This window comes from Podarcis muralis, chromosome 4 (assembly GCF_964188315.1).
Source record: "Podarcis muralis chromosome 4, rPodMur119.hap1.1, whole genome shotgun sequence".
NCBI lineage: Eukaryota > Metazoa > Chordata > Lepidosauria > Squamata > Lacertidae > Podarcis > Podarcis muralis.
This window is the reverse complement of record NC_135658.1, coordinates 53,044,857-53,066,905: the sequence shown is the minus strand read 5'-3', so window position 1 is coordinate 53,066,905 and position 22,049 is coordinate 53,044,857. Positions and strand designations below refer to the sequence as shown.

The window sequence follows — 22,049 nt, the reverse complement described above, 5'->3', positions numbered from 1 at the left end:
TTGATATGCAAGCAAGCACTGATTGGACATATGCTTGGATGCATACTAGAAGTACAGTTGATGAGTATTTGTATGTTAATTGATATCTGATTGTAATAATTAGATGCACACCTTCATGAAGTTGTAACCCTATCAAAGAGTGTTAATTGTGAATTGTATTACCCTTGGAATTATATGTTCCTCCATTTTTCCTACCTAGAAGGCAGGATGGCTACTTTTGTCACTCTTGTACACACATTTCTAAACCACTAATGAAGAACCTGTGGCCCTACAGATGTTGCCGGACTCCATCTCCCAGCAGCCCCAGGCAGCATGACCAATGCTGAGGGATGATCAGCTGTACTCTAGCAACATCGAAAGGCCACAGCTTCTATACTGCTTGCCCAAAGCCGTTTCCAGAGGGGAAGCCATGTGGGTCTGTTACAACATAAACAAGATGTCTTGTGACATCTTAAAAGACTAACAAGATTATTTTGGAATAAGCTTCCTTGAAGCCTTACATTGGAATTGGTTGATCTTTATAGTTCCATACAGGGGTGCCTACTTGAACAAAACATTGGGGGGACCATTACTCCATGCAAGAGAAATGGAAGTTCTTTGAAGGTTTACAAATCATCTTTTTTTTCTTTTCTTTTTTTACAAATCCTCAAAGCCTTTGTTACTCACAACATTTTTATACTTCATTATAATTTTTTTGGCTCTTTTCTTAAGTCAATTAATGCATGTTTAAAATTGAAAACATTAAAGTGTGTGTGTTATATACACACAGTTTATCCCACTAGTCTCTAGAAGTACAGCTGGAGAAAGCGAGAGACTTCACTTTATTGAAAATGCTGATATGGCTTGACCATAATGGAAAGTTTTTCTTGAAAATCTCTCATGGATTCTAACATTATTCAACTTAAAAATAAATAATGTTAATGTGATACTCCATTTTAAGCAGGTGGATGTCAAACAGGCACCTTTTCCTATTTTAATACATTGTTATTGTTATTGTTATTATTCTTTCTGGACAAGACTTTAGCACAGCTCAGTTATTCTGAGGGGAATCTTTGTTGCACCAGCAGTAACAGCACTCAGATTTTCAAGGTTGCAATCATTCTATAAATGCAACTTTAATATTATTCAATAGGGAATTATCTATATAAATAAATGGGGGAAGTAGTGGGAGCTATACAGATTTATATTTAGGTGATATCATCATTATTATTGCTGTTGCTAACTTTTTCAACACAACAGAAGTAACATGTTTCAATACATCATAAACCAAGCAGATTAAAAAACCCACACATCTTCCATAAACTATGCTAACTAAACCTTTAGTTGTAAAAGAAGCCTGAATGCTTCATTTTCTCCTCTGTTCCTTTCCATCCAGAAGTCAAGTACTTTCAAAACCTTTTTCAACCCACTTTCCTTTGTAAGAGCACTTTCTCTAGCTCAAATTTAATTTTCTGAAATGTAGCATAACCTAACCTTCATTTTCTTCATTATAAAGAAGCACATTAGAATTTGTTTGTTTTGTTCTGTTACAATTTGATGGTGAGTACCATCCTGCTTTGTAGTTAGTAAAAAGTTCACCATGTTTCTAAATAGCTATCTTCAGGCATGAAATTAACAGCCAGTCTCTTCTTCCTATTGCATTTTCATAGTTTATCCATAGTTACATTTTCCCTGGAGTTCTTATGTGAGTTCTCAGTGTCATTAAAAAACCAAACCAAAAAACCCCAACTCTAGCGGTTGACAAAAGCTTTTCCTAATATTATTTCCAAAACAGTATCTTCCCATCTTATCATATTTACTCAGTGCCTTGTTGGGTACATGAAAAATGTGTACATTTTATTTCTCGTCATTAGGTGTACATATTTACTACTGGTTTTTAAGGGGGCGGAATCTAAAGAATATATAGATTAACTTTCTACTTTTTTCTGAAATTTAACAAAGGGATGCTACAGACAAATTTCTTTCAAGTTGCAATTCTAGACGGGCATACCTGGGAGTAAGCTCCCTTGAACAAAGTGGGACTTACTTCTGAGTAAATTTGCATAGCTGTCTTACTAAAGCAAGGGAAGCCAAATAGTGCCATCTGTAGATATTATGTTGTCATTACAGCCATTTTTCTAATCGTCAGACAATTAATAGTTTAACTACTCTAGCACCTCAGTGCCATAGTTATGCATGTCAGGGATCAGAGGTGCCATTCACCATAGAGCTGTTCTAATTTTCTGCCTACTCCTCCTTGGTGCCCTAAATTCACCCTACAATCCCACCAACATAAACAATAGATCCTCCAATTCATACTTCAGGGAAATAGCTTGAGCACCACGTCTTCCTATTAGCCTGTGGGCTTGTCCACATTTGAGCATTATTTAGGTGTTAAACCATTTCCCCCCCCCATTCAGATTTAGCCAGAGTAGACTACACCCACACATATTTGAATTTGTAGTGACTATGAGTAGCAACTTTGGTATTTCCACTACATACTAGTAGGGAAAGGTGAAGGTAAAGGACCCCTTGACAGTTAAAGGTAAATGTAAAGGGACCCCTGACCATTAGGTCCAGTCGTGGCCGACTCTGGGTGCATGCTCAGCTCGCTTTATTGGCCGAGGGAGCCGGTGTACAGCTTCTGGGTCATGTGGCCAGCTGCTTCTGGCGAACCAGAGCAGCGCACGGAAATGCCGTTTACCTTCCCACCGGAGCGGTACCTATTTATCTACTTGCACTTTGACGTGCTTTTGAACTGCTAGGTTGGCAGGAGCAGGGACCAAGCAACAGGAGCTCACCCCGTCACGGGGATTCGAACCGCCAACCTTCTGATCAGCAAGTCCTAGGTTTAACCGACAGCGCCACCCCTGTCCCCTGGACAGTTAAATCCAGTCAAATTTGACTATGGGGTGTGGTGCTCATCTCCATTTTCAGGCCGAGGGAGCTGGCATTTGTCCACAGACAACTTTTCTGGGTCTTGTGGCCAGCATGACTAAACTGCTTCTGGCACAACAGGACACTGTGACAAGTGCCAGAGCCATTTACCTTCCCACCTCAGCAGTACCTATTTATCTACTTGTGCTGGTATGCTTTTGAACTGCTAGGTTGGCTGGAGCTGGGACAGAGCAATGGGAGCTCACCCCATTGTGTTGATACCGCATATTAGTAGTTCTGTGCATGCGCACAGAAAGTTGTGTGTGCACCTTGTTTATATATATGTGTGTATGTATAAATCCATGCCCAAGAAGTGTGCAAAAGTACCCTGTTGGGCAATTGTAAATGTGCTTGTGTGGTTTTCTGGCTTTGTGAAAATCTGAGAGATCAAAAGAAGGGTGGGTGGGTGGGTGGGTGTGCTCCTGTCATGCCCTTACTAGCTCACTGGAAAAATAAATGAAAGCAATTGTAAATTCCTAACACACACATTTCAGATTGTTCCTCAATATACATGGGGTGGAAGTTTTTTAAAAAGTTTTTTAAGTTTGCTTATGCAGTTTTCTGGTTTGGTGCAAATCTGAGGGTTCAAAAGGATCCTCCATTCAGCGGCACATTTGAAATAGTTAGAAGCATGTTGGAAAATAAATGAAAGCTTTGAGGAAGTAGTGGGCATGGAAATGGTAGTAGCAGAAAGTGACAATTAATTCACCCATCCCCAAACACTGAAACAAACAGTCTGCAACCTCAAGTGCAGTGGTTTATGCAGTGGGCAAAGTTTATCAGATTATCTCCATATTGGGTAAACCCAAATTTACAGGGGGAAGGCATTGTGATGGCTGGTGCTTGAGGGTAATGTTATGTGGACTGTGCAAATTAAATGGGAACACAAACGGTACACATAACATTCATTTAAAGGCTTATCTACATTGGAGTTTACTGTGTAGCTATGGTAATGCCTATATTGGCCCTCTACTTTAGGTTTAAAGTTAGTTTGCCCAGAGGCATCTGGTTAAAAACATCTAGTTTAACCAGAGGCATCTGGTTAAAGACACCTCTGTAAAATCACACATTTGATTAGGGTCTAAGGCTGCAAGGCTACTCCTACTTACCTTTACCTTTAAGCCCCATTTAATTTAATATAATTAGGCAAGGCTGGGATTTGGAAGTAATTGCTGCAATTTATAGTGATCCATAGTTTGGGAGTTTATTTATTATAACTTGCTGGGGGGCTAATAATATTATCAAATTTGGTTTAGCCCTATTGTCACACCATTGTGATTGCTGTCTATTATAAAAATTCAAGTTAAATAATACACATACCACATTTGTAAAAAGGGTATAATACTGCATCGTGTTGACAATTTGTACAAAGAGCATAATGTCATAGAAACTGCACTATAACCTAAACTTTGTCTTAAACGCTACTGGAGTCTCACAACTGATCAATGATATGCCTTATTCAACAAACACAAATGAATTAATTCTCCCTATTGTCTCCATCTGGTCAAATAAATCTTTGTCCCCAGGGTGCCCCTAAACCCCAGGGACCGTCTCCTGAATGACAGAGGTGGAACATATCTACAGTTGCTCAATGGCATCTGTTAGGTGCCTTTAACATCTGGTGCTACTCTTCTGTTTGAACCTGTGGCGTGACCCATCTAATATGTGCTAGGCACTGTACAAAAATAGAAAGAGCCAGTCGTTACCCAGTGATTCACAATTTATTTACTTAAAACAGTATACATCACCTTTATTTCACATATTGATTTGAAGAGGATTTGATAGGAAACACTTTCTCTTTGAATGTTCTAGCACACTTCTATTTCAAGCCAACCTGCAAAGTATATCACAAATATATTGGTAGTTGTGTCATTTATTTATTTAGCAACCTTATTGCATTCCCACACTATAATAGAGTATTTGCAGGTGACCAAAGCAACTATCTAGTCTACAAAAGTGTGACTTGACTGTATTGTTTGTTATGCTTTGTCTGGAGGATACAGTTCACGCGGGCTTACTGTCAAATAAGTGGGTATAGGCTTCAGCCCTCAAAAGAATGTCCTTGGTATCATGGCAAACAATAACATAAGGAAATATGTAATAACATTTCCTGTGACACAGCGCACAAATTTCAGTGCAATCCTATCCATCTCTACTCAGAAGTAAAAAAAACCCTCACTGAGTTTAAGAGGACATAATCCCAGGTTTGTGTGCATAAGACTGAAGCTTAAGTTACTTCTTTCTACTTTTACTGTACAACACAGCATGTCTGGTATTTCTTGTAATTTAATTATACACTCATACTAGCATACATAGTAAACTACAATCATTGCATCACAAGGAACTCTGAGCTACACCTTTGGAACCAATATGTGAAGGAGATTTTGAGAGAAATTCTGCCACCTTGTGGAACCCCAAGCCAGCTGGCATTAATAGCTCACAAGTATCACTCACATACTCTTTCCCCTCTTTTTTCATAGGGTTCCTTCCAATTTCTGCTTTTCTCTCAAAATCTCCTTCGTGGCTTGGTTCCAAACTTGTAGCTCAGAACTCCATGTGATATAATGATTGTAACTTACTCTTCATTTATGATAGTAAGACTGTATGTTTGTCTCATTACACTACTTTGAGGTTTTCCATCCCTGCACACCTCAGAATGACTGGCCTAAGCCATTTTATATTGTGACAGTCATTTTAACTATGTAACCAACCCCACATTCTTTTATTAAAAATGTTGAAAAGGTGGTGAGAGTCTGCTTGTCTGCCTGCGTTCTCCTGAACAAATCTGCTGGTGTGGCTGAGAGAGACATTATTAGAAAACTGAGAGGGGAAGGTAATCTTTTTCTACCTGAGAAATCAGTGTTGTCCATAATACATTATTATATTTGATTTGATTTTTCTAAAGTATTTTCAATTGAAGGATACAAGTGAAGAAACCATTCCTGGATTTGAGATGGATTAAGCCACTGTATGGATTAAGCAGTGATTGTATACAGTAATTGAAGATCTCTGTACCTAGAGAGGGATTAGAGAAAAATATAAATATTCCGTTTTCTTTTTCCTCTCTGCTCACTTTGCATATTTGGCAGCTTGTTCTGTAGGGCCAGTGTTAACTGGTTCTGCAGGATCATTCAATCATTTTCTTATTGTACGTGGATTCTTTCACTAAATTGTTTTTCAAAGCATGGGAAAACTTCACAGTAAAACTACAAAAGAAACCCAACCTAGCAGTATGATGTATGCCAGGATGCCATGCCAAATGAAATCTAGAAACCATTATTTAAAGCATTTAAGTTCCGGACATTCTCTTCTTTTTAAAAGTCCTTAAGAAAAACAGATTAGCCTGTTCTTGCTCTACCCAGTAGCAAAATCTGCAGCATATGTATACTCAGAAGTAATGCCTTTTATTTCTGTGGAACACATAGTAAGGGTGCATAGGATTTAACTTTTCTAGCCTGATATTTCCACCAAAATTGGTTTTGTGGGAATGGGCATTCCTCTTAAATATTGTCGCTTAATGGAGGCCTGTATAGAGCAACACCATTATCTGTGTGGTCTAAGGACATGTGGCATAACTATCTTTAGAGAAGGCTGGATGAGAAATGACCTACAAACCTCATGCACACTGCCTGGAAGCCCATGATGAACTAAATGAGGCATATAAATGCACTAAATAAATAAAAGAATAGCAGGATTCTCCATGTTAAGATGAAAAAGAATTGACTGCTTGATGTTAAACATGAACACAAATATAGCAATGTACAGTACTGGAAACCTGCTGGAATGGAGAAAAACGGAGGTGCAATTAGTCCCAGATACATAAAAGGTAAAGGTAAAGGTACCCCTGCCCGTACGGGCCAGTCTTGCCAGACTCTAGGGTTGTGCGCTCATCTCACTCAAGAGGCCAGGGGCCAGCGCTGTCCGGAGACACTTCCGGGTCACGTGGCCAGCGTGACAAGCTGCATCTGGCGAGCCAGCGCAGCACACGGAACACCGTTTACCTTCCCGCTAGAAAGCGGTCCCTATTTATCTACTTGCACCCGGGGGTGCTTTCAAACTGCTAGGTTGGCAGGCGCTGGGACCGAGCAACGGGAGCGCACCCCGCCGCGGGGATTCATAGAATCATAGAATCATAGAGTTGGAAGAGACCACAAGGGCCATCGAGTCCAACCCCCTGCCAAGCAGGATTCGAACCACCGACCTTTCGATCGGCAAGCCCTAGGCGCTGAGGCTTTTACCCACAGCGCCGCCCGTGTCCCCCCAGATAGATAGGGAAAAGCATATTTATTTTACCTATTAAGAACATTTATATCCCCACCCTTCTTTCATGCCTACTGTGAGCCTCTTTGGACCATATTCCCTTTCGGTGGACATTTTGGAAAGTAAAATCTCCTGTTCTCCCATGAAATGAATGGGAACAGCTGTACAAAAGTAGGGTAAGTTTCATTCATTTTAGTTGGCCTTGCCCAAGGGAATGTTCCAGTGGATTGTACTCATGATCTTTTTATACCTTCTGGGAACTTCAGCCTTGATGATACCTTTTATATTATTAATTTTCAAGCTTCTGAAAGTTGAACAGCGCTTTTTCTTTATTGTTCCTGCCTATTGCTTGCTGTCTTGCATTTGTATTGTGCCATCTACTTCCTCTCCAGATATATTACGGATCTCTTCCCAATGTGTAAAATGTTTACTTCAGTAATAACACATGCATATGAAAATGTGGTCCACAGATTGTTTGTTTGTATGTATGTATGTATGTACGGTAATTTTCAAATCTATTTCACTTAATCATAACAATACTGAGCCACTAGATGGCATATTTCCACCTATAACAAATGCAATTAATACACTTTTTCTTCTCCAACCGTCTCATATTCTGATCCCTATAATGTAGTTAATTTACTATGGTTAATTTGGAGGCTTCAGAGTTTCCTGTACACTTAATCTGATAGGTAACATTGAGACTAGGTGGGATGAGACTCACAACTGAAATATAGCAGATTTGGGAATCCACAGACCAGTTGGGCTGATGTTGGTAAACTTCGAAACAGGTTGGCCCAAGTAGGCAAAATTATAGAACAGATTTTTAAGTGATTTTCATCTGTGAGCATCTAGAAAAGAATGTTGTGATTTCTAGGCTCCAGCATGAGTTTATCAACAATGCATCATGCTAGGCCAGCTGTATCTCTTTTTTGATAGCTATTAGTGCGGTAGATCACTTTGATTTCAGAATAAAAGGCATTTGACAAGGTATCCTATGATCTGCTTGTTGACAAGATGGTAAAATGTGGTATAAAAATACTCAGGTCGGTCCACAGATGGTTGAGCAACCATGCCCAACAAAGATTCATTAATTGGTTCTGTATCAAACTGGAAGGAGATCTCAAGTGCCACAGAGTTTTCTATGTGATGTTCAACACTTTAATGTTCTGCACTTTAATTTGGTTTAATGAGAAATAATACCAACTAATTCCTCAGCTCTCCCCCCCTCAGGTAATTCCAGTTACATGAGGAGAGAGAGCAGGGGTATGTTCATTGGTGCCATCCCCTAGATTGTGGTCTTCATGGCCCTTCCCTTCAGTCCCCATTTGAGCTGAAAGCCTGCGTCTGACAGCCTATTCTGCTCAGACTGGCTCCTCATGCAATTTGGAACCCTAATCTCCACAGCATGAGTCCCACAAGTAAGGAAACAAACATTGTGGGCATTATCCAACCAAGTAGTTTCTTAGCTGTGCAACAGAACTTCCCCTCCCTCTCCTTGTGCTTCTCCCAAACTATGTTCCTGGATTTCCCTCAACCCCCAGAGCAGGTTGGGGAAGGTGCAAGGGCTGCAAAGGAAGGGGAAGGAAGAGGGAGGAGAAGTTCCACTGCACAGACAGAAATCCTTCAACTAACTGAACTATTTTGTTGGATACTATCCTATGTTCTGAAATAGCATTTATTATCCATATGTACATGACATATGTATGTGTCCGTATAGTAAAAGCTATGGTTTTCCCAGTAGTGATGTATGGAAGTGAGAGCTGGACCATAAAGAAGGCTGATCGCCGAAGAATTGATGCTTTTGAATTATGGTGCTGGAGGAGACTCTTGAGAGTCCCATGGACTGCAAGAAGATCAAATGTATCCATTCTTAAGGAAATCAGCCCTGAGTGCTCGCTGGAAGGACAGATCGTGAAGCTGAGGCTCCAATATTTTGGCCACCTCATGAGAAGAGAAGACTCCCTGGAAAAGACCCTGATGCTGGGAAAGATTGAGGGCACAAGGAGAAGGGGACGACAGAGGACGAGATGGTTGGACAGTGTTCTCGAAGCTACCAGCATGAGTCTTACCAAACTGCGGGAGGCAGTGGAAGACAGGAGTGCCTGGCGTGCTCTGGTCCATGGGGTCATGAAGAGTCGGACACGACTAAACGACTAAACAACAACACGTGACAACAGAAATCATGGAAAGCAAGTAGTGTACCTGTCAAGGGCTCAGGAGCAGAGACACAGGGGAGAGAGGGGATGGAGAGCGAAGGGGAAGAATCTGAGGGCAGCATAGGGGAGTATGAAAGCGGCCCGAGAGATTCCATGAGTCTCTCCAGCGAATCAGAAGATTCCCAGAGGGGGGCACCGATGGCCAGGGCAAGGGGGGTCCCAGGGGGGACACACCAGAAGCAAGGGGCCAGCGGGGACTCCCAAAGCAGCAGCGGGAGAGCAGGACCAGCCCCTCCACCAGAGCGTAGTGAGGGGGAAGAGTCACATGTATCAGGGCCAGCTTCTCCTCCAGCAGGGAGAGAGGATGAGTCAGAGGTGGCCACGCCTCCATCGCAGAGTGAGGGAACGGAGGGAGAGTCAGGTGCAGCTAGCCTCCCCGAAGGGGGAAGCAGTGACAGGAGCAGTGTAACGGTCAGGAGGAAGGTGGCCGGCTGGGCGCACGCGCCAAGTTCGAATGTACAGGCGCGCGGCACAGCAGGAAACCCGGATGGGGAACCAGGTCCTAAAGCCCGCCGGAGGCAGGGGGAAGACTCAGGGGACTCAGCGTCAGAAGAGTCTAGGAGAGGCGAGACCCCAGCGGACAGGCGGTCCCATAGGATAAGAGAGCAGAGGAAGAGGTGGAGCAAGGCTAGAGTCTTAAACTGGTGTCTGGGGGGAGGAGACTCAGACGGAGCTTCGGCGGTCTAGAGTTTGAGACGTAGAGCTGCGCGCCGCGGCTGTGAAAAAGAAACTGAGCTTCAATAAAGACTGTTTTGTATAACAACGAACTGGCGTTGGTCCTTTGTGAGCTGGGACCTAGGGCAGCTCTGACAGTACCAAATTTCTTCCATCAAAATGTGTCCTACTGCTGGGGATTCTGAACACAATAACCAGCACATTTTCCATGCAAAAAGATGCCTGGTCCAGGTACCAAAAAGCTGGTAGTCTACACAGCAACTCAGTACCTATGGAGAGTTTACATATGCAACACAATTAAAATCTGTTCACAAATTAAGTCTGAATATATGCCCCCTCAGCTTCCACACCAATCTCAGTGCCCCTTGATTGCTATCACCTGTTCCAAACCTGTAACTATTAACTTAACCTGTAACCTGTAACTTAAATAAAATATGGGGGGGGGGCAGGAAAGCCCCAACCTGCATAATTGATCATGCACAAAATTTGAATGGCAATGCCCATTAACATGGGGGGAGCCCAGCCCCATCAAATATTTTATTGTGGGGTCCGAAAACACCCCTCACCCCAGCCCCTAGGAGTTGGCTCCTATGGTGTTAAGATAAAGAAGAACTCTCTGTGTCCTGTTCTTCTTTCACAGACATCTTACAGATTGTGGCTATTTTGTTTTACATCTGTACATATGCCTTCCTGTATGATTTCTGTCATTTCCAAGACAAAATCTTAAACTGCCAATCTGTGCAAAAGGGGCTAATAAAACCAGGTATTTATTTTACTGAGTTATTAATGAAGTGGTGTAGGCCTCAAGCGTCTCTCCTGGTTGTCATGGTAGCTCAGGCTGCAAGCCTCCAGAAAACATAAAAGAACAGTAAGTGCAAGACCACACATTCCACCCTGTCTTGTTGATTAACCAGGCTGTCAAATGAAAGCAAAGCACCAGTACAGTCCCAAGATAAAATCTGCAAAGTGAAGAGCAACACCGCCAAACTACTCAACAGACAAGAAGCGTAAGTACTCTTCTCTGTTGCTAAACAAAATTGTGTGCTGCTGTTATAGAAAGAGCACAGCGTAATTCCTAATGCCCAAGAAACAAGCCGCTTTCTACCACAGCAGCGTTCTCTGTCATTAAGCTTCATTCCTGAAAGTCTCTTTCTGAATCTCAAACTTCAGTACCATGTAGCTTTTCCTGTGAATAAGTTTCTAAACTCAGGACAGACACTTTTAATAGCAGAACACTATGTGTGCATGTTATTATTATTTCTGAATTAACATTCTTTATATAAGCAATGAAGCTAATAAATAAAAAACAGTTCATTTGGTTTCAAACTTTCGAAGTTTATAGAGACTAGTTTTCTGAGCTGTGTTGACTGTACAGGGATAAGAGCAAAAATCAAATTACATTTTCATCATTAAACCTGTTGTTAGGAAATTACCCGTATGTTTCAAGGATTTGTTTTATTTGTAAGAGGCTTCTGTGCTATTTAGTTAAAGCATAAAGCTACAAACCATGCAGCCCAAGTCTGGGAGGAAAAGAGTACTGTATTCAAGATTAACTTGATACAACTAATATGTGAAAGGGGGCATGTGAAAAGTGCTGTTGTTACTCCAGTGCCAGTAACAAACCTTGTGGTGTAATTCTAATACCTCAGATTTCAAGCAGTTTTTAAGACCTGGCTACACTCTCACTGTGCTCCTTCAACATGTAGGAAGTTCAAAAAGGAGTTGTCAGCTTGGCAAATTTAGTTTATCATTATTTCTTTTGGAGTTAATATTTTCCCTTGCATGTTTGCTTTCATGTTTAAGTTGCCTCCCGTTAAAATTTTGAATTCCTATCTTTGTCAGTCCCGCTTTAGGAAAATGCTTTCTTCCAGTATCAGTAGAAACATTTAGTGGGAGTGACAGGCTGCTATGATACCACATGCTTGGGTAAAACAAACATTGGCAATGCAATCATTCCACTGGCATCTGCAAGTTTATCTAAAAGAAAACTAATTCCAGGAGCTAAAACCTGGGAGGCTTATTAAAAAACTCACATTCTTTCTCTATAGCTTTTCTTGTTTTAAAGGCAATGATGTTGCTTAAAAATGTAAAACAACAATACACATAGATTTAGGGCCAAACTACACATTATAATAAGCACGTGTTAAAAAGCATGCTTACAGCTAGACATTATTTGCTTAGAATAACCAGCTGTGGGATACCCTGATCCAGACTGGGACATGGTATGGGGAGAGGGGAGGTTTAACCCTCTCAGCCCTACTCTGTTCCCCACCAGATATCCCCCCATGCTGTTATTTGTTCCTAAAGTTGCTATTTGCAGTCAATAGAATGTGGCTAACTAAATGATGAACTACAAGAGCTATTGTTTTATGGGGTTTGCTCAGAAAGTTTCACCAGGAAGAAACCATTTACATCAACTATGTGTATACCTATGCAAGGAGATCTGGGGGAAGCATTTTTCAAAGAAGGAATTCCCCTATGTGAATTTGGCAGTGAGAGTTACAACACTTACTTTCTGGGTGCTTGTTAATATGATGTCACAGGACCGTTCCATCACAAACTGCCATGACTTGGTAAGCAACTTTCTCAATGGATTGGTTCAAAACATAAGACCCCACCATAGCCTTGGAATAAGCCTTGGGCTTGTAGGCTTCCTCATACGTTGCATCTTCCCCTCATATCCATGCTTGTAGCAAACCATTGTCCGTAATTACATCTGAGGCAAAAACAAAGCAAAATTATGGCTTTGGTTTTGCCTTGCAAACCATGATTGTAAATCCAAGTTTGATCTTGGTTTGCACAGCAAGCACAAATTATTTTGCTAGGTTGGTTGCAACAACAAATGATGGTTTGCTGCAAACCAAGAAAGGACATACTGAATCACAGAGTGCACAAGAAGAGGAGGGGGTGCACAAACTCATTCACATAGTACCCAACCATTGTTTGCTTAGCATCCAAACTGAACCACTGTGTAGTATATTGTCAAATGAGACCCCAAAAGGGTTTTGGATGCCAGGGATACTAAAAAACAAACATTTTCTCAGAAATAAAGCCCTTACAGATTTATGTTTTTGAACAGGATGTTCATTGGCCTGGTGGAACTAACAATGAGACAAAACATCTGCACAAACTCATCTTGGAGGCTTTTGCAGTCATGACAGCAAAACAGGTCCTAGAATTTATTTACAGAAAACTAGTGGTTGGGTTTTCCCCTCTATTTTTTTTAAGGACCAGGGGACTACTATCTAGTCCTACTGGAATGTTATTTATAACAAGCTCCCAATTTAATTCCATCTTATCTAGGCAGTTTAATGCTTCACCACAGAACCAACCACAAGGCCTAAATAATGTACAGTATATTAAACTTGGGAAAGTACTGTTTTAAGACTTCTACTAAACTGCTCTTTGAAAGCAGATTACTTTTTATTTCAACTACAAGGTTTTAGTATTTTTACCCTTTTTTTAGTTTGCTTCCTTCCCCTCCCCTCTACTTACTATTTGTAAACTTATTATTGTTGCTCATTTCTGTTTATAAAATAATATGGGCAATATTCAGTGCTAGTCATACACCGTGTTTACATAGAACTAGCTGTTGGATTATAAATTGAAATAAATGGAGAAGTAACTAATATTTTTAATGTGTCTACTCTGAGTATGACAAGTGTTGGCTATTAACTTACATCTGGCTTTTTATAATTGTGTTGTTTACACAACACAAATTTGCCCCAATATATTATGAAATTGGAATTTTCTTAAGGCCAGGTCAGGCATGCATAGAGAAGCATAGAATCATATACTTGTAGAGTTGGAAGGGACTCTGAGGATCATCTTGTCCAACCACCTGCAATGCAGGAATATGCAGCTGTCCCATACTAGGATCATCTGGTTCTGGGAGGCGGGTGGAGGGAAGCTAATTGCAGTGGAAAGGGAAGATACTCATGACTCTTCACCAGCTTGACTCATTTCTGCTTCTTGGTCTCCTCCTCTGCTTCCGCTTCTGCCTCTGATTCTGGACTTTTCTGCCACAGACTCTCCCAGCTCACTAAGATCTGTCACCTCTTCAACTTCCAATAACTCCTCCTCCCAGACACCTCCCTCTTTTCTCTCTGATCACTCATCGTTGTGCTGCCCCCTTCCATCTCTGAGCCTTCTTCCCAGCTGCTTCCTCCCACCATTCCTCTGCATCCAACCAGTTCAGGGGGTTGTTGAAGGAAAAATATTATCCAAACATGTAAATAATGAGAGTTTTTATACCCCCCTGGTTTTCAAATAGGATCTAAACACCTGAAGCAAGAAATGGAGGTAAAAGAGATCATTATAACTGCAAATGAAGATACAGGCCAATAAAAGCCTCAATGTAGGACCAGCATGGATAGCTGCCTCGGGTGAATATCTGATGTTTCCTCCCTTTATGGTTTTGATTTATGGCCTGCTACTAAAATGAGGCTGTATTTTAAGCTGCATTTTAAGCCGTATTTTAATTAACTGTTTGTTTGTTTGCTGTTGTTTTTTTTTCTATTACGTTTTATTGTAATTCATATTTGGTGTTAGCCACCCTGAGCCCCGCCCTGGCCGGGAAGGGTGGGGTATAAATATGATGATGATGATGATGATGATGATGATGATGATGATGATGATTAAATGTATATCCGTGAATGAATGTCAGAATAACAAGCCTTGTTATTACTGGTCAGACAAAATCCTGACCTATCTGAAATTTGGTTATGAGTGCTGATGTGATAATTTTTTGATAGTGCTTCAGATCTTTTTAATATTTATCCAAAAAAGATGCTATTGCTGTTTTTCTGGTGTTGTGGATGCTTTAGCATTGTTGTTTAAGAAAGACAGTCACTTCCTGCACTTCTTCAAAGGTACATAGGTTACAGATAATGAGCAATTTCTGTTAAAAACTATTCTTTTTAAATGGCAAGTAGCTGGTTTTTATATGTCTGAGTTCCAGCAAGTATTCTCTATTCCCCATTCTAATAGCAGTTCAAAAGATGCATTAAAGAACAGGAGCCGGTGATTGATCGTAACAGACTTTGTCATTGTAGTCAAACAGATTTTCCACTCTCATAAAGAGCAGCTTGCCAACCGCTACAGGGAAACTATTTTTCAAAATGCCGAATGATGCAAGCAGTAAAGTAGTTTGAGTAGGAGTCCTGAAACACGCACGACCATGTAGGTAACCCTTGGATCAAATATCAGTGCAGTGTGGGTGGTGAAAATTATCAGAGGAAGAGTATGTGGCTCAGGGTGGTACTTGCTGAAGCACAGAGAAACTTCAGGACTCACTGACACTAGTTTGTGTTGCAGAAAGAGCCAGAAAAGGTGAGAAAACATTTCCAAAAGTAACTCTTCTTGCAACTTCAAGATATAAGAGTACTGCTTGTATGGAAGAACTCTGCTTAAGCATAGCAAGTCAAGTCAAATGTGAAGTGGTGCTGGTTTGGGAGGCATGATATGAACGAAGCAAAGCTAAGGTAAGTAAATAGATATAAGAAAGTTGTTTCTCAAATATAGTATTTTTACTGATGTTATTATTTATAACAGCGGATTATGATACTCAAATACATGGGCTGCTTCAGGTGATATCGCAAGGGTACCAACCCTGGATAGAATAAACCAGAAACAGTAGCCACATTTGCTCCCCTTTTTCTTAATACCATCCCTCACACAATGGAGCATCACTTTTACTCCAACCAGAGAGGATACACACAAACTCGGAAACAAGTGGCAGCCATAGAAGCCTTCGCTGCCACACTTTAAGAAAATCTAGGGACAAGTTGCATGCTTTTGCCTGCCCAACTGGGCTAGCCATAGCATTAGGCAGAATGAGACTGCTGCCTTAGGTGGCAGATTTGGGGCATCATTGTAAAAGCCATGAATGGTCAATAAGTTACCGTAATCCATTTTATTTTCACTGTAGAGGGAGTGTCATTTGAATTTTCTGCTTCAGCAGGTTCCAAAATATATTGCCTTTTTGCCGACTGGTAGATGGAACAATTAAGTGTAGTGAGAGCTAAAATCCCACAAACTTTGTTATGGAAATATAACCCCCCCCACACACACTCCAATATTCCCTACAAGTGATGCCTATCTGCATCTGCTCCTTCATTAAAAATTACTGTAGTGCAGTTCATGCTGCACTTGTTAAAACATTTTCTAGGACTGTTGTGTTGCAGCATGTTACTTGGCAAATAGATAAACAAGTTCAGAGCTAAACAAAGTGCGAGCGAAATATTAGTCTATATATAGCACAATAGTGGTACTGTAGATGTTTTGATTTAGTTGACTTACCCGAGCCTAGAAACCAAGCTAAAAAATGAGAAAACGCTGTCAGGAAACTGTTGTAATTGGATCTGCTTGTTAATGCATGATTGGGCTCATAGACATTTGTGGCCAGATTTATTATTGAGGTAACTCAATTAACCTCAAAAGTGTTGCAGGTGAGATGAATTTGGCCTTTGTTTAGTATTAACTGCATTTTATTGGCATCTCTGGTATGTTGTTGAAGAGATATCCACAAAGAGTCTGAACTAAATATTGGGTTTTAAAAGGTAGAAAACACCATTCTCACTTATTTGGGTGGGGGAATATATGAGAGTAGAGTGGAGACAGCTTTAGGACATCTGATCCTATTCTGTCTTTGAAAGAATATTTCCTTCTTACAAGGCAACGCAGGATAAATGGCTATGATGTCTTCTGAATATCCTGAATACCCTGATCATCATGAGGAACAGAATATTCTGTGCCGCAGAAGATTTGAAATGTATGCTGGAGTAATACTTTGAAACAAAGCTGATGTTGGCTACTAGTTCCCTATACACAGAACTGCATGAATAGACTGAATAAGGAAGTAAAATTCGTATGTCCCTGCACCCTGATATATGTTTTGGGCTACCCTATTTCATACATCCCCATGTCTGGAAGACTGCATGCCCTTTGAGAAGTCATGTGAATGGATGCACAGCTTCTCTGAAAGCTGAGCATGTTCTAGAAGCAGCAAAAGCACAATATAAGATGCCTGGACCTCAGAATATGAATCAACAAAATTGTAATTCAACCCTGGAAGTAACTGACTTCTAGCATAAAAGCTCATGGAAAATAAAGTAAAGCAGCTACAACTTTCTCCAGTCTAAAGAGGTTTACTTGTTAGATCTCTTTCCTTGCCTTTACCATGAGGTCCCAGGAGGATTACGAATTGAAAATACAGTATTAAAAACTTGCTACTATATTACACACTGCTCTATGGGAGACCACACCTGGGCAGCTGCCCAAGGACTGTACTTTTTTCTGCAATGAAGGCTTGCCAAACAGTTTACACCTCCAAGCAGAAATAGAGTGAGCAGGAAAATGTCACATTGCCATCATTCTGATTCCTATGCAGAGAACATCAGTTCAACTAGAACACTGAGCATACTGTGCTGTCATCTGGCTCTGGATTGTAATATAGTGCAGATCCTCTGAGTTATTGGATTTTATTTTGTTCTTGTATTTTAGTTTTATTATGGTGTATGATGAAGCCAATAAAACTTACTTAACTTGTTGCAAATCTGAATCAGCTGTATGTTGTCCTGATTGATGCCTGTGCACAGCTATTCTCGAATAAAGGAAGTGCTTAGAAGACCAAGAGGAAAGCTCCAGTCTGTATTCTATGGAAGTTATTGAAAAACTGATTCAAGGCACATCTCATCTTTGGTTAATGCATTAAGGACTGCAAAAGAATTAAAACTGAAGTCTATGAAGTAAGGACCGGTAAAGTTCAGCATTAAAATATGATTGTTTCTTATCAAAGTTTCAACGTGCAGTGTACTTCATAATCCATCTCATTTGTCTTTGCAATGACCCTATAAATTATATCATCATTATTCTCAGTTTTACAGCTAGAGACAGCAATGTACCAAAACAACCCAAATTCCTACAGAAGCAGGAATTTCAGCCTGGGACAAATCTCTACTTGTTCTGCAAAGAGGGTTTCATGGTCTCCAAATGTAATTACTGCCCTCAACTCTCAGTAATTTGGGCCTGCTTAGATTGATAGAAACCAGCCATAAATAGACAAGGTAGGAAAATTGTGGGTGTGTACTGTATGGTAATAATCATCTTATTTTTATTCTCTGTAGGTTGCAGTCATCAGATCTGCTGATTTAATGAAGTGAGGTTCTTGTGGCTAAGAACACTGTAATAATGATGGCAGTATTAGCCCATGGACACCATCTCTTTTTGGTTGGCTTCTTAGGCTTCTGTCTGGATAGTTTTGTACAAGGCCAAAAGAATAATACTCTTATTTTCACCAAGGAAAGCACGATTCGTAACTGCACATGTCCTGATGATATTAGTGACAATGACTGCGATTACAGTCTGGCAAATCTGATCTGCAATTGCAAGACTGTTTTGCCCTATACAATAGACAAAAGCTACTACAATAATCTGACAATTTGGTTCACGGAAACATCCATGTTGAGAATGCTGTTGAACTTTACAGCTGTGTATGACTTGAAGCTCTCACTATGTGGCACAATTCCTCTGTCAGCAAAATATCTGACCATTTGGGGACTGCGAAGACTACAGATAAAAAGTGAGATCAATGGCCAGATACGAGAACAAAGCTTAACTATCTACAGCAGCCACGACAATGAAGCACAAGGCAAATTAAAGATGCCATGCAGAGACAGAAACATGATCACATACATTGCTGTTTTAGACACCTCTCTCTTCAATGGCTACTCTCCACTAAAATCATACAGTGTGGAAAACATCTCCAACATTACAGACCACTTTCCACATCTGCCATATTTGGACACGTTCTTCACCACAAATAACAAAAGCTGTATTATAACATTCATATACTAACACAGTATGCTTGGCCATTTCTATAGAGGAGCCATAGGCTGTTGCCAGAAATATGATCCTGTAGAAACAGAGCTCCTGGCATTCCTTTAGAAGATGGAATCCCCAAGGGATTCACTCACTTTGGGGCAACCATGCCAATGATGGGAGGGGCCATGCCAGCCATGCAAAAACAATCAGGGTATGAAGTAGGGCCAGTGAAGGGCATGGCCTGAGAAGAGCTTTGAGGGCTAGAAACTGGCTCTCGATTCCCCACCTTTGCTTCAAACCACACACACAAATAAAAATGTAGAATGAAACCAAATTAGCACTGGCTCTGTATTTTCTATTTGAGTAAACAATGGGGGAGTTCATTTTCATTCAAAGCTCCTCTGTTAGCTGTCTACAACCTGCTATGTTCAAAACATAGGCTAACTGACTACTTGACTCTTTGGTCCTATCTCAAGCAACAAAATTGTTTGCAGAGCTCAATAGATTCAACACTAACTCCCAATCATTATTCATCATGAAGTATGTCCTTAAAGTATGCTGTGCTTAAAGTGCCCAAGCATTACTCTGAACTGGGTCCATAGGATCAGATATCCTAGGATATTGCTTGGCAAATATGGATTGATCTTACCAACATTTTAAATTGGAAAATAATGCCATAACATATAATTAAAAGCAGCTACATTACAATAAGCACCTAACCAACTTGTAGATGTCCAGTGACAGAGAGAAAAATATGTCAAGAGTTATAAGGGGAGTTGGAATAATTCAGGAAGTTGTGATGAGTTTGCTTGACTAATCTTCTTTCAGTTGAAAGAAATAACTGGTGCAAATCCTGAAAACAGGAGGCTTCAAAACATAACTCATGCAGTAGTTGGATTATTCATATGTCCTGAAATGCATAATTAAATTCCACTATGATAAAAATATAATAAACCAGCTTCCTGGATGGAAAAAAAATTGATGGGACAAAGTAGCTGTCCACTTCATGCTACAGACCCATCAAATATGAGCTAGAGATCTAACCATGTATAGGACTCAGCTCTTAAGTTGAACAGTAATTCAGATTAAGGAAAATATTTTAAATGTCCAGAACCCTTGAAGCAGTGCCAAAAAACCACTTCCAAGATTTGAAGTGTTAAGTACCGACAGCCTTAAATATGGATAAGTACCAGCTCTTTACAGCACTTGTTCTTCTGTGAAGTTCCATCCCATGATGCTCTATTATATTAATAAACATTTATAAGAGTGCCTAAAATGTACTGTGCACCGTTCAAATGTTAAAAATCAAGACTGTAATCCTGCAACCAAACATGGTCTAACACAAAAGGGGAAGGGATCAGGAAGGAAGCTGAAAACATGCAAACTCAGGTTCTAATTTTTAAACTTAACATACTTGCTCTTAAGAGTGACCAGCTGGAATGGCAAACGTTCAGGGAGAGAAGGAAGCAGCCAAATAACAGCTGTTTGAATGCTTAAACATGGAAGATCAGGCAAAAGAAATACTTCTTATGCCAGCCATGATCTCACTGGCAGCTGGTGCCACTGGCATGGGAAATAACCATGCAATTGGCCCTTCCATCATGAAGTTATGCAAGTGTTCTTAAGGTGACCAGTTGGAATGACAACTGTTAAGGGGAGGGAAGAACCAAATGGTAGTTGTAGTAGTGTTTAGACATTGGCCCAGGAAATGACCATGTTATTGACACCTTCCCTCATTCAAATATTACTGAAGAGGTAGGCAATGGAGCCATGAAGCAGTAGGAATCATACACATCTGTAAGGTTAAGAACTGCCTTGGACAATGATTTAGGTACTTCATGACTTGATCTCCAGGAATTAAGTTTTATTCTGTAATTTTATTAGTACAAAATTTAAGTATGTGTAAACTAAAATAAGCAAATTAATGGCTTCATTCCAGGTAATTACATTACCCCACAGTATACTTCTCAGCACTACACAAGTGGTTAGCACAAAGCTCTCCAGATAATTGGCTCCTCTATTTCCTATAGTGTTTCTGCAGTGCTGGATTCTTATGCTTTAAAGCCTCTTTATATATATTACATATTTAATATACACATTTTAATGTTTTATATGTACACATTAAAATGCAGTGATTGTGGACATCAACTGTATACTGAGTGTTGTGTGCCTCATACAGGTAAATGCACCTGTAGCTGGGGTTTTCAACTGTATGAGCAGATTAAAACATGTTTTGTTACTGTATAGCACAAAGTGATCCTTAGAGAGAATAAATCAAAAGAACAACATTCTGAGCTTATTACTATGTCTTGTTGACCAGATAAAAAACAATGTAGATAAACACAATGTCAAATCAGCAACTTTTGGAAATAATATACGTAACTTTAATGTCAAATGACTTTCTTATACAATATTCATGATCATATTATTTAACTGTGATGTGGATTTCTCCTTGTAACACCATAGCTCTTGGCATTTGACTACCTGATAATAATTACTTATGAGTTACGTTGTTTGAGGTGCAGTTTGTACAGTATTTGTAATACTAAGCTCAGTAAACAGTGTGAACAATAATGTATCCAGTTTTACCAGATGAAAATGTTATCATGTACATCAAGTTTTAACTAAGCACAGCTATTTTCTTTGCAGTTTTTACTAATGCCAACTAGCAAGTGATTTTGCTTGAGCTACGTGATTATGCTGAATAAAAGACGGTTTTGAAGTATTTTATATTATTTTCTAGTACACTCTATTTCGAAGCTTCTGTGCAGCTTGCAAATGTGTGTGCAATGAAATATTAAAACATATGCCTTTGAGGGACTTTCAATGCAACTAGCTGACTTCTTGCACGAGTCCTAATTCAGTGCACATTCCTCCTTTAGCCACTTCAGCAACAACTGTGGGTGGCAGAGGTCCTATTTCTTCTTACATATAGCCCCCTTATGTTGTTAATGCCTCCTATAGGCTGGGTTCCTCTCTCTCTCACACCCACACCCACACCCCCCACACCCCCAATACACCATACTCTATATTGCTCAGTAAACTAACACATTACAGGGACAATTGTAACTCCCTCCCACTCTGCCATAATGGCTTTGTGAAGCAGTGGAAACACTGTTGTAGCTACAGCAAGGCTGTTTTGGCCAACAGTGGCAC

General features: G+C 40.3%; 1 protein-coding gene across 3 annotated transcripts; it reads left to right on the top strand.

Moving 5' to 3' along the window:
- Positions 1–10,911: 10,911 nt before the first annotated feature.
- On the top strand, positions 10,912–21,618 carry EPCIP (exosomal polycystin 1 interacting protein). Of its 3 annotated transcripts, XM_028727053.2 has the most exons (5): positions 10,912–11,077; positions 14,344–14,455; positions 15,387–15,553; positions 16,746–17,818; positions 18,197–21,618. In XM_028727053.2, the coding sequence occupies exon 5, from the start codon at positions 18,261–18,263 to the stop codon at positions 18,924–18,926; it is 666 nt and encodes a 221-aa protein (XP_028582886.1). In that variant the 5' UTR covers positions 10,912–11,077; positions 14,344–14,455; positions 15,387–15,553; positions 16,746–17,818; positions 18,197–18,260; the 3' UTR covers positions 18,927–21,618. The 3 variants fall into 3 exon arrangements, with proteins under 3 accessions (XP_028582886.1, XP_028582885.1, XP_077783437.1); XM_028727052.2 differs by lacking the exon at positions 16,746–17,818; XM_077927311.1 differs by lacking the exons at positions 14,344–14,455; positions 16,746–17,818.
- Positions 21,619–22,049: the final 431 nt, after the last annotated feature.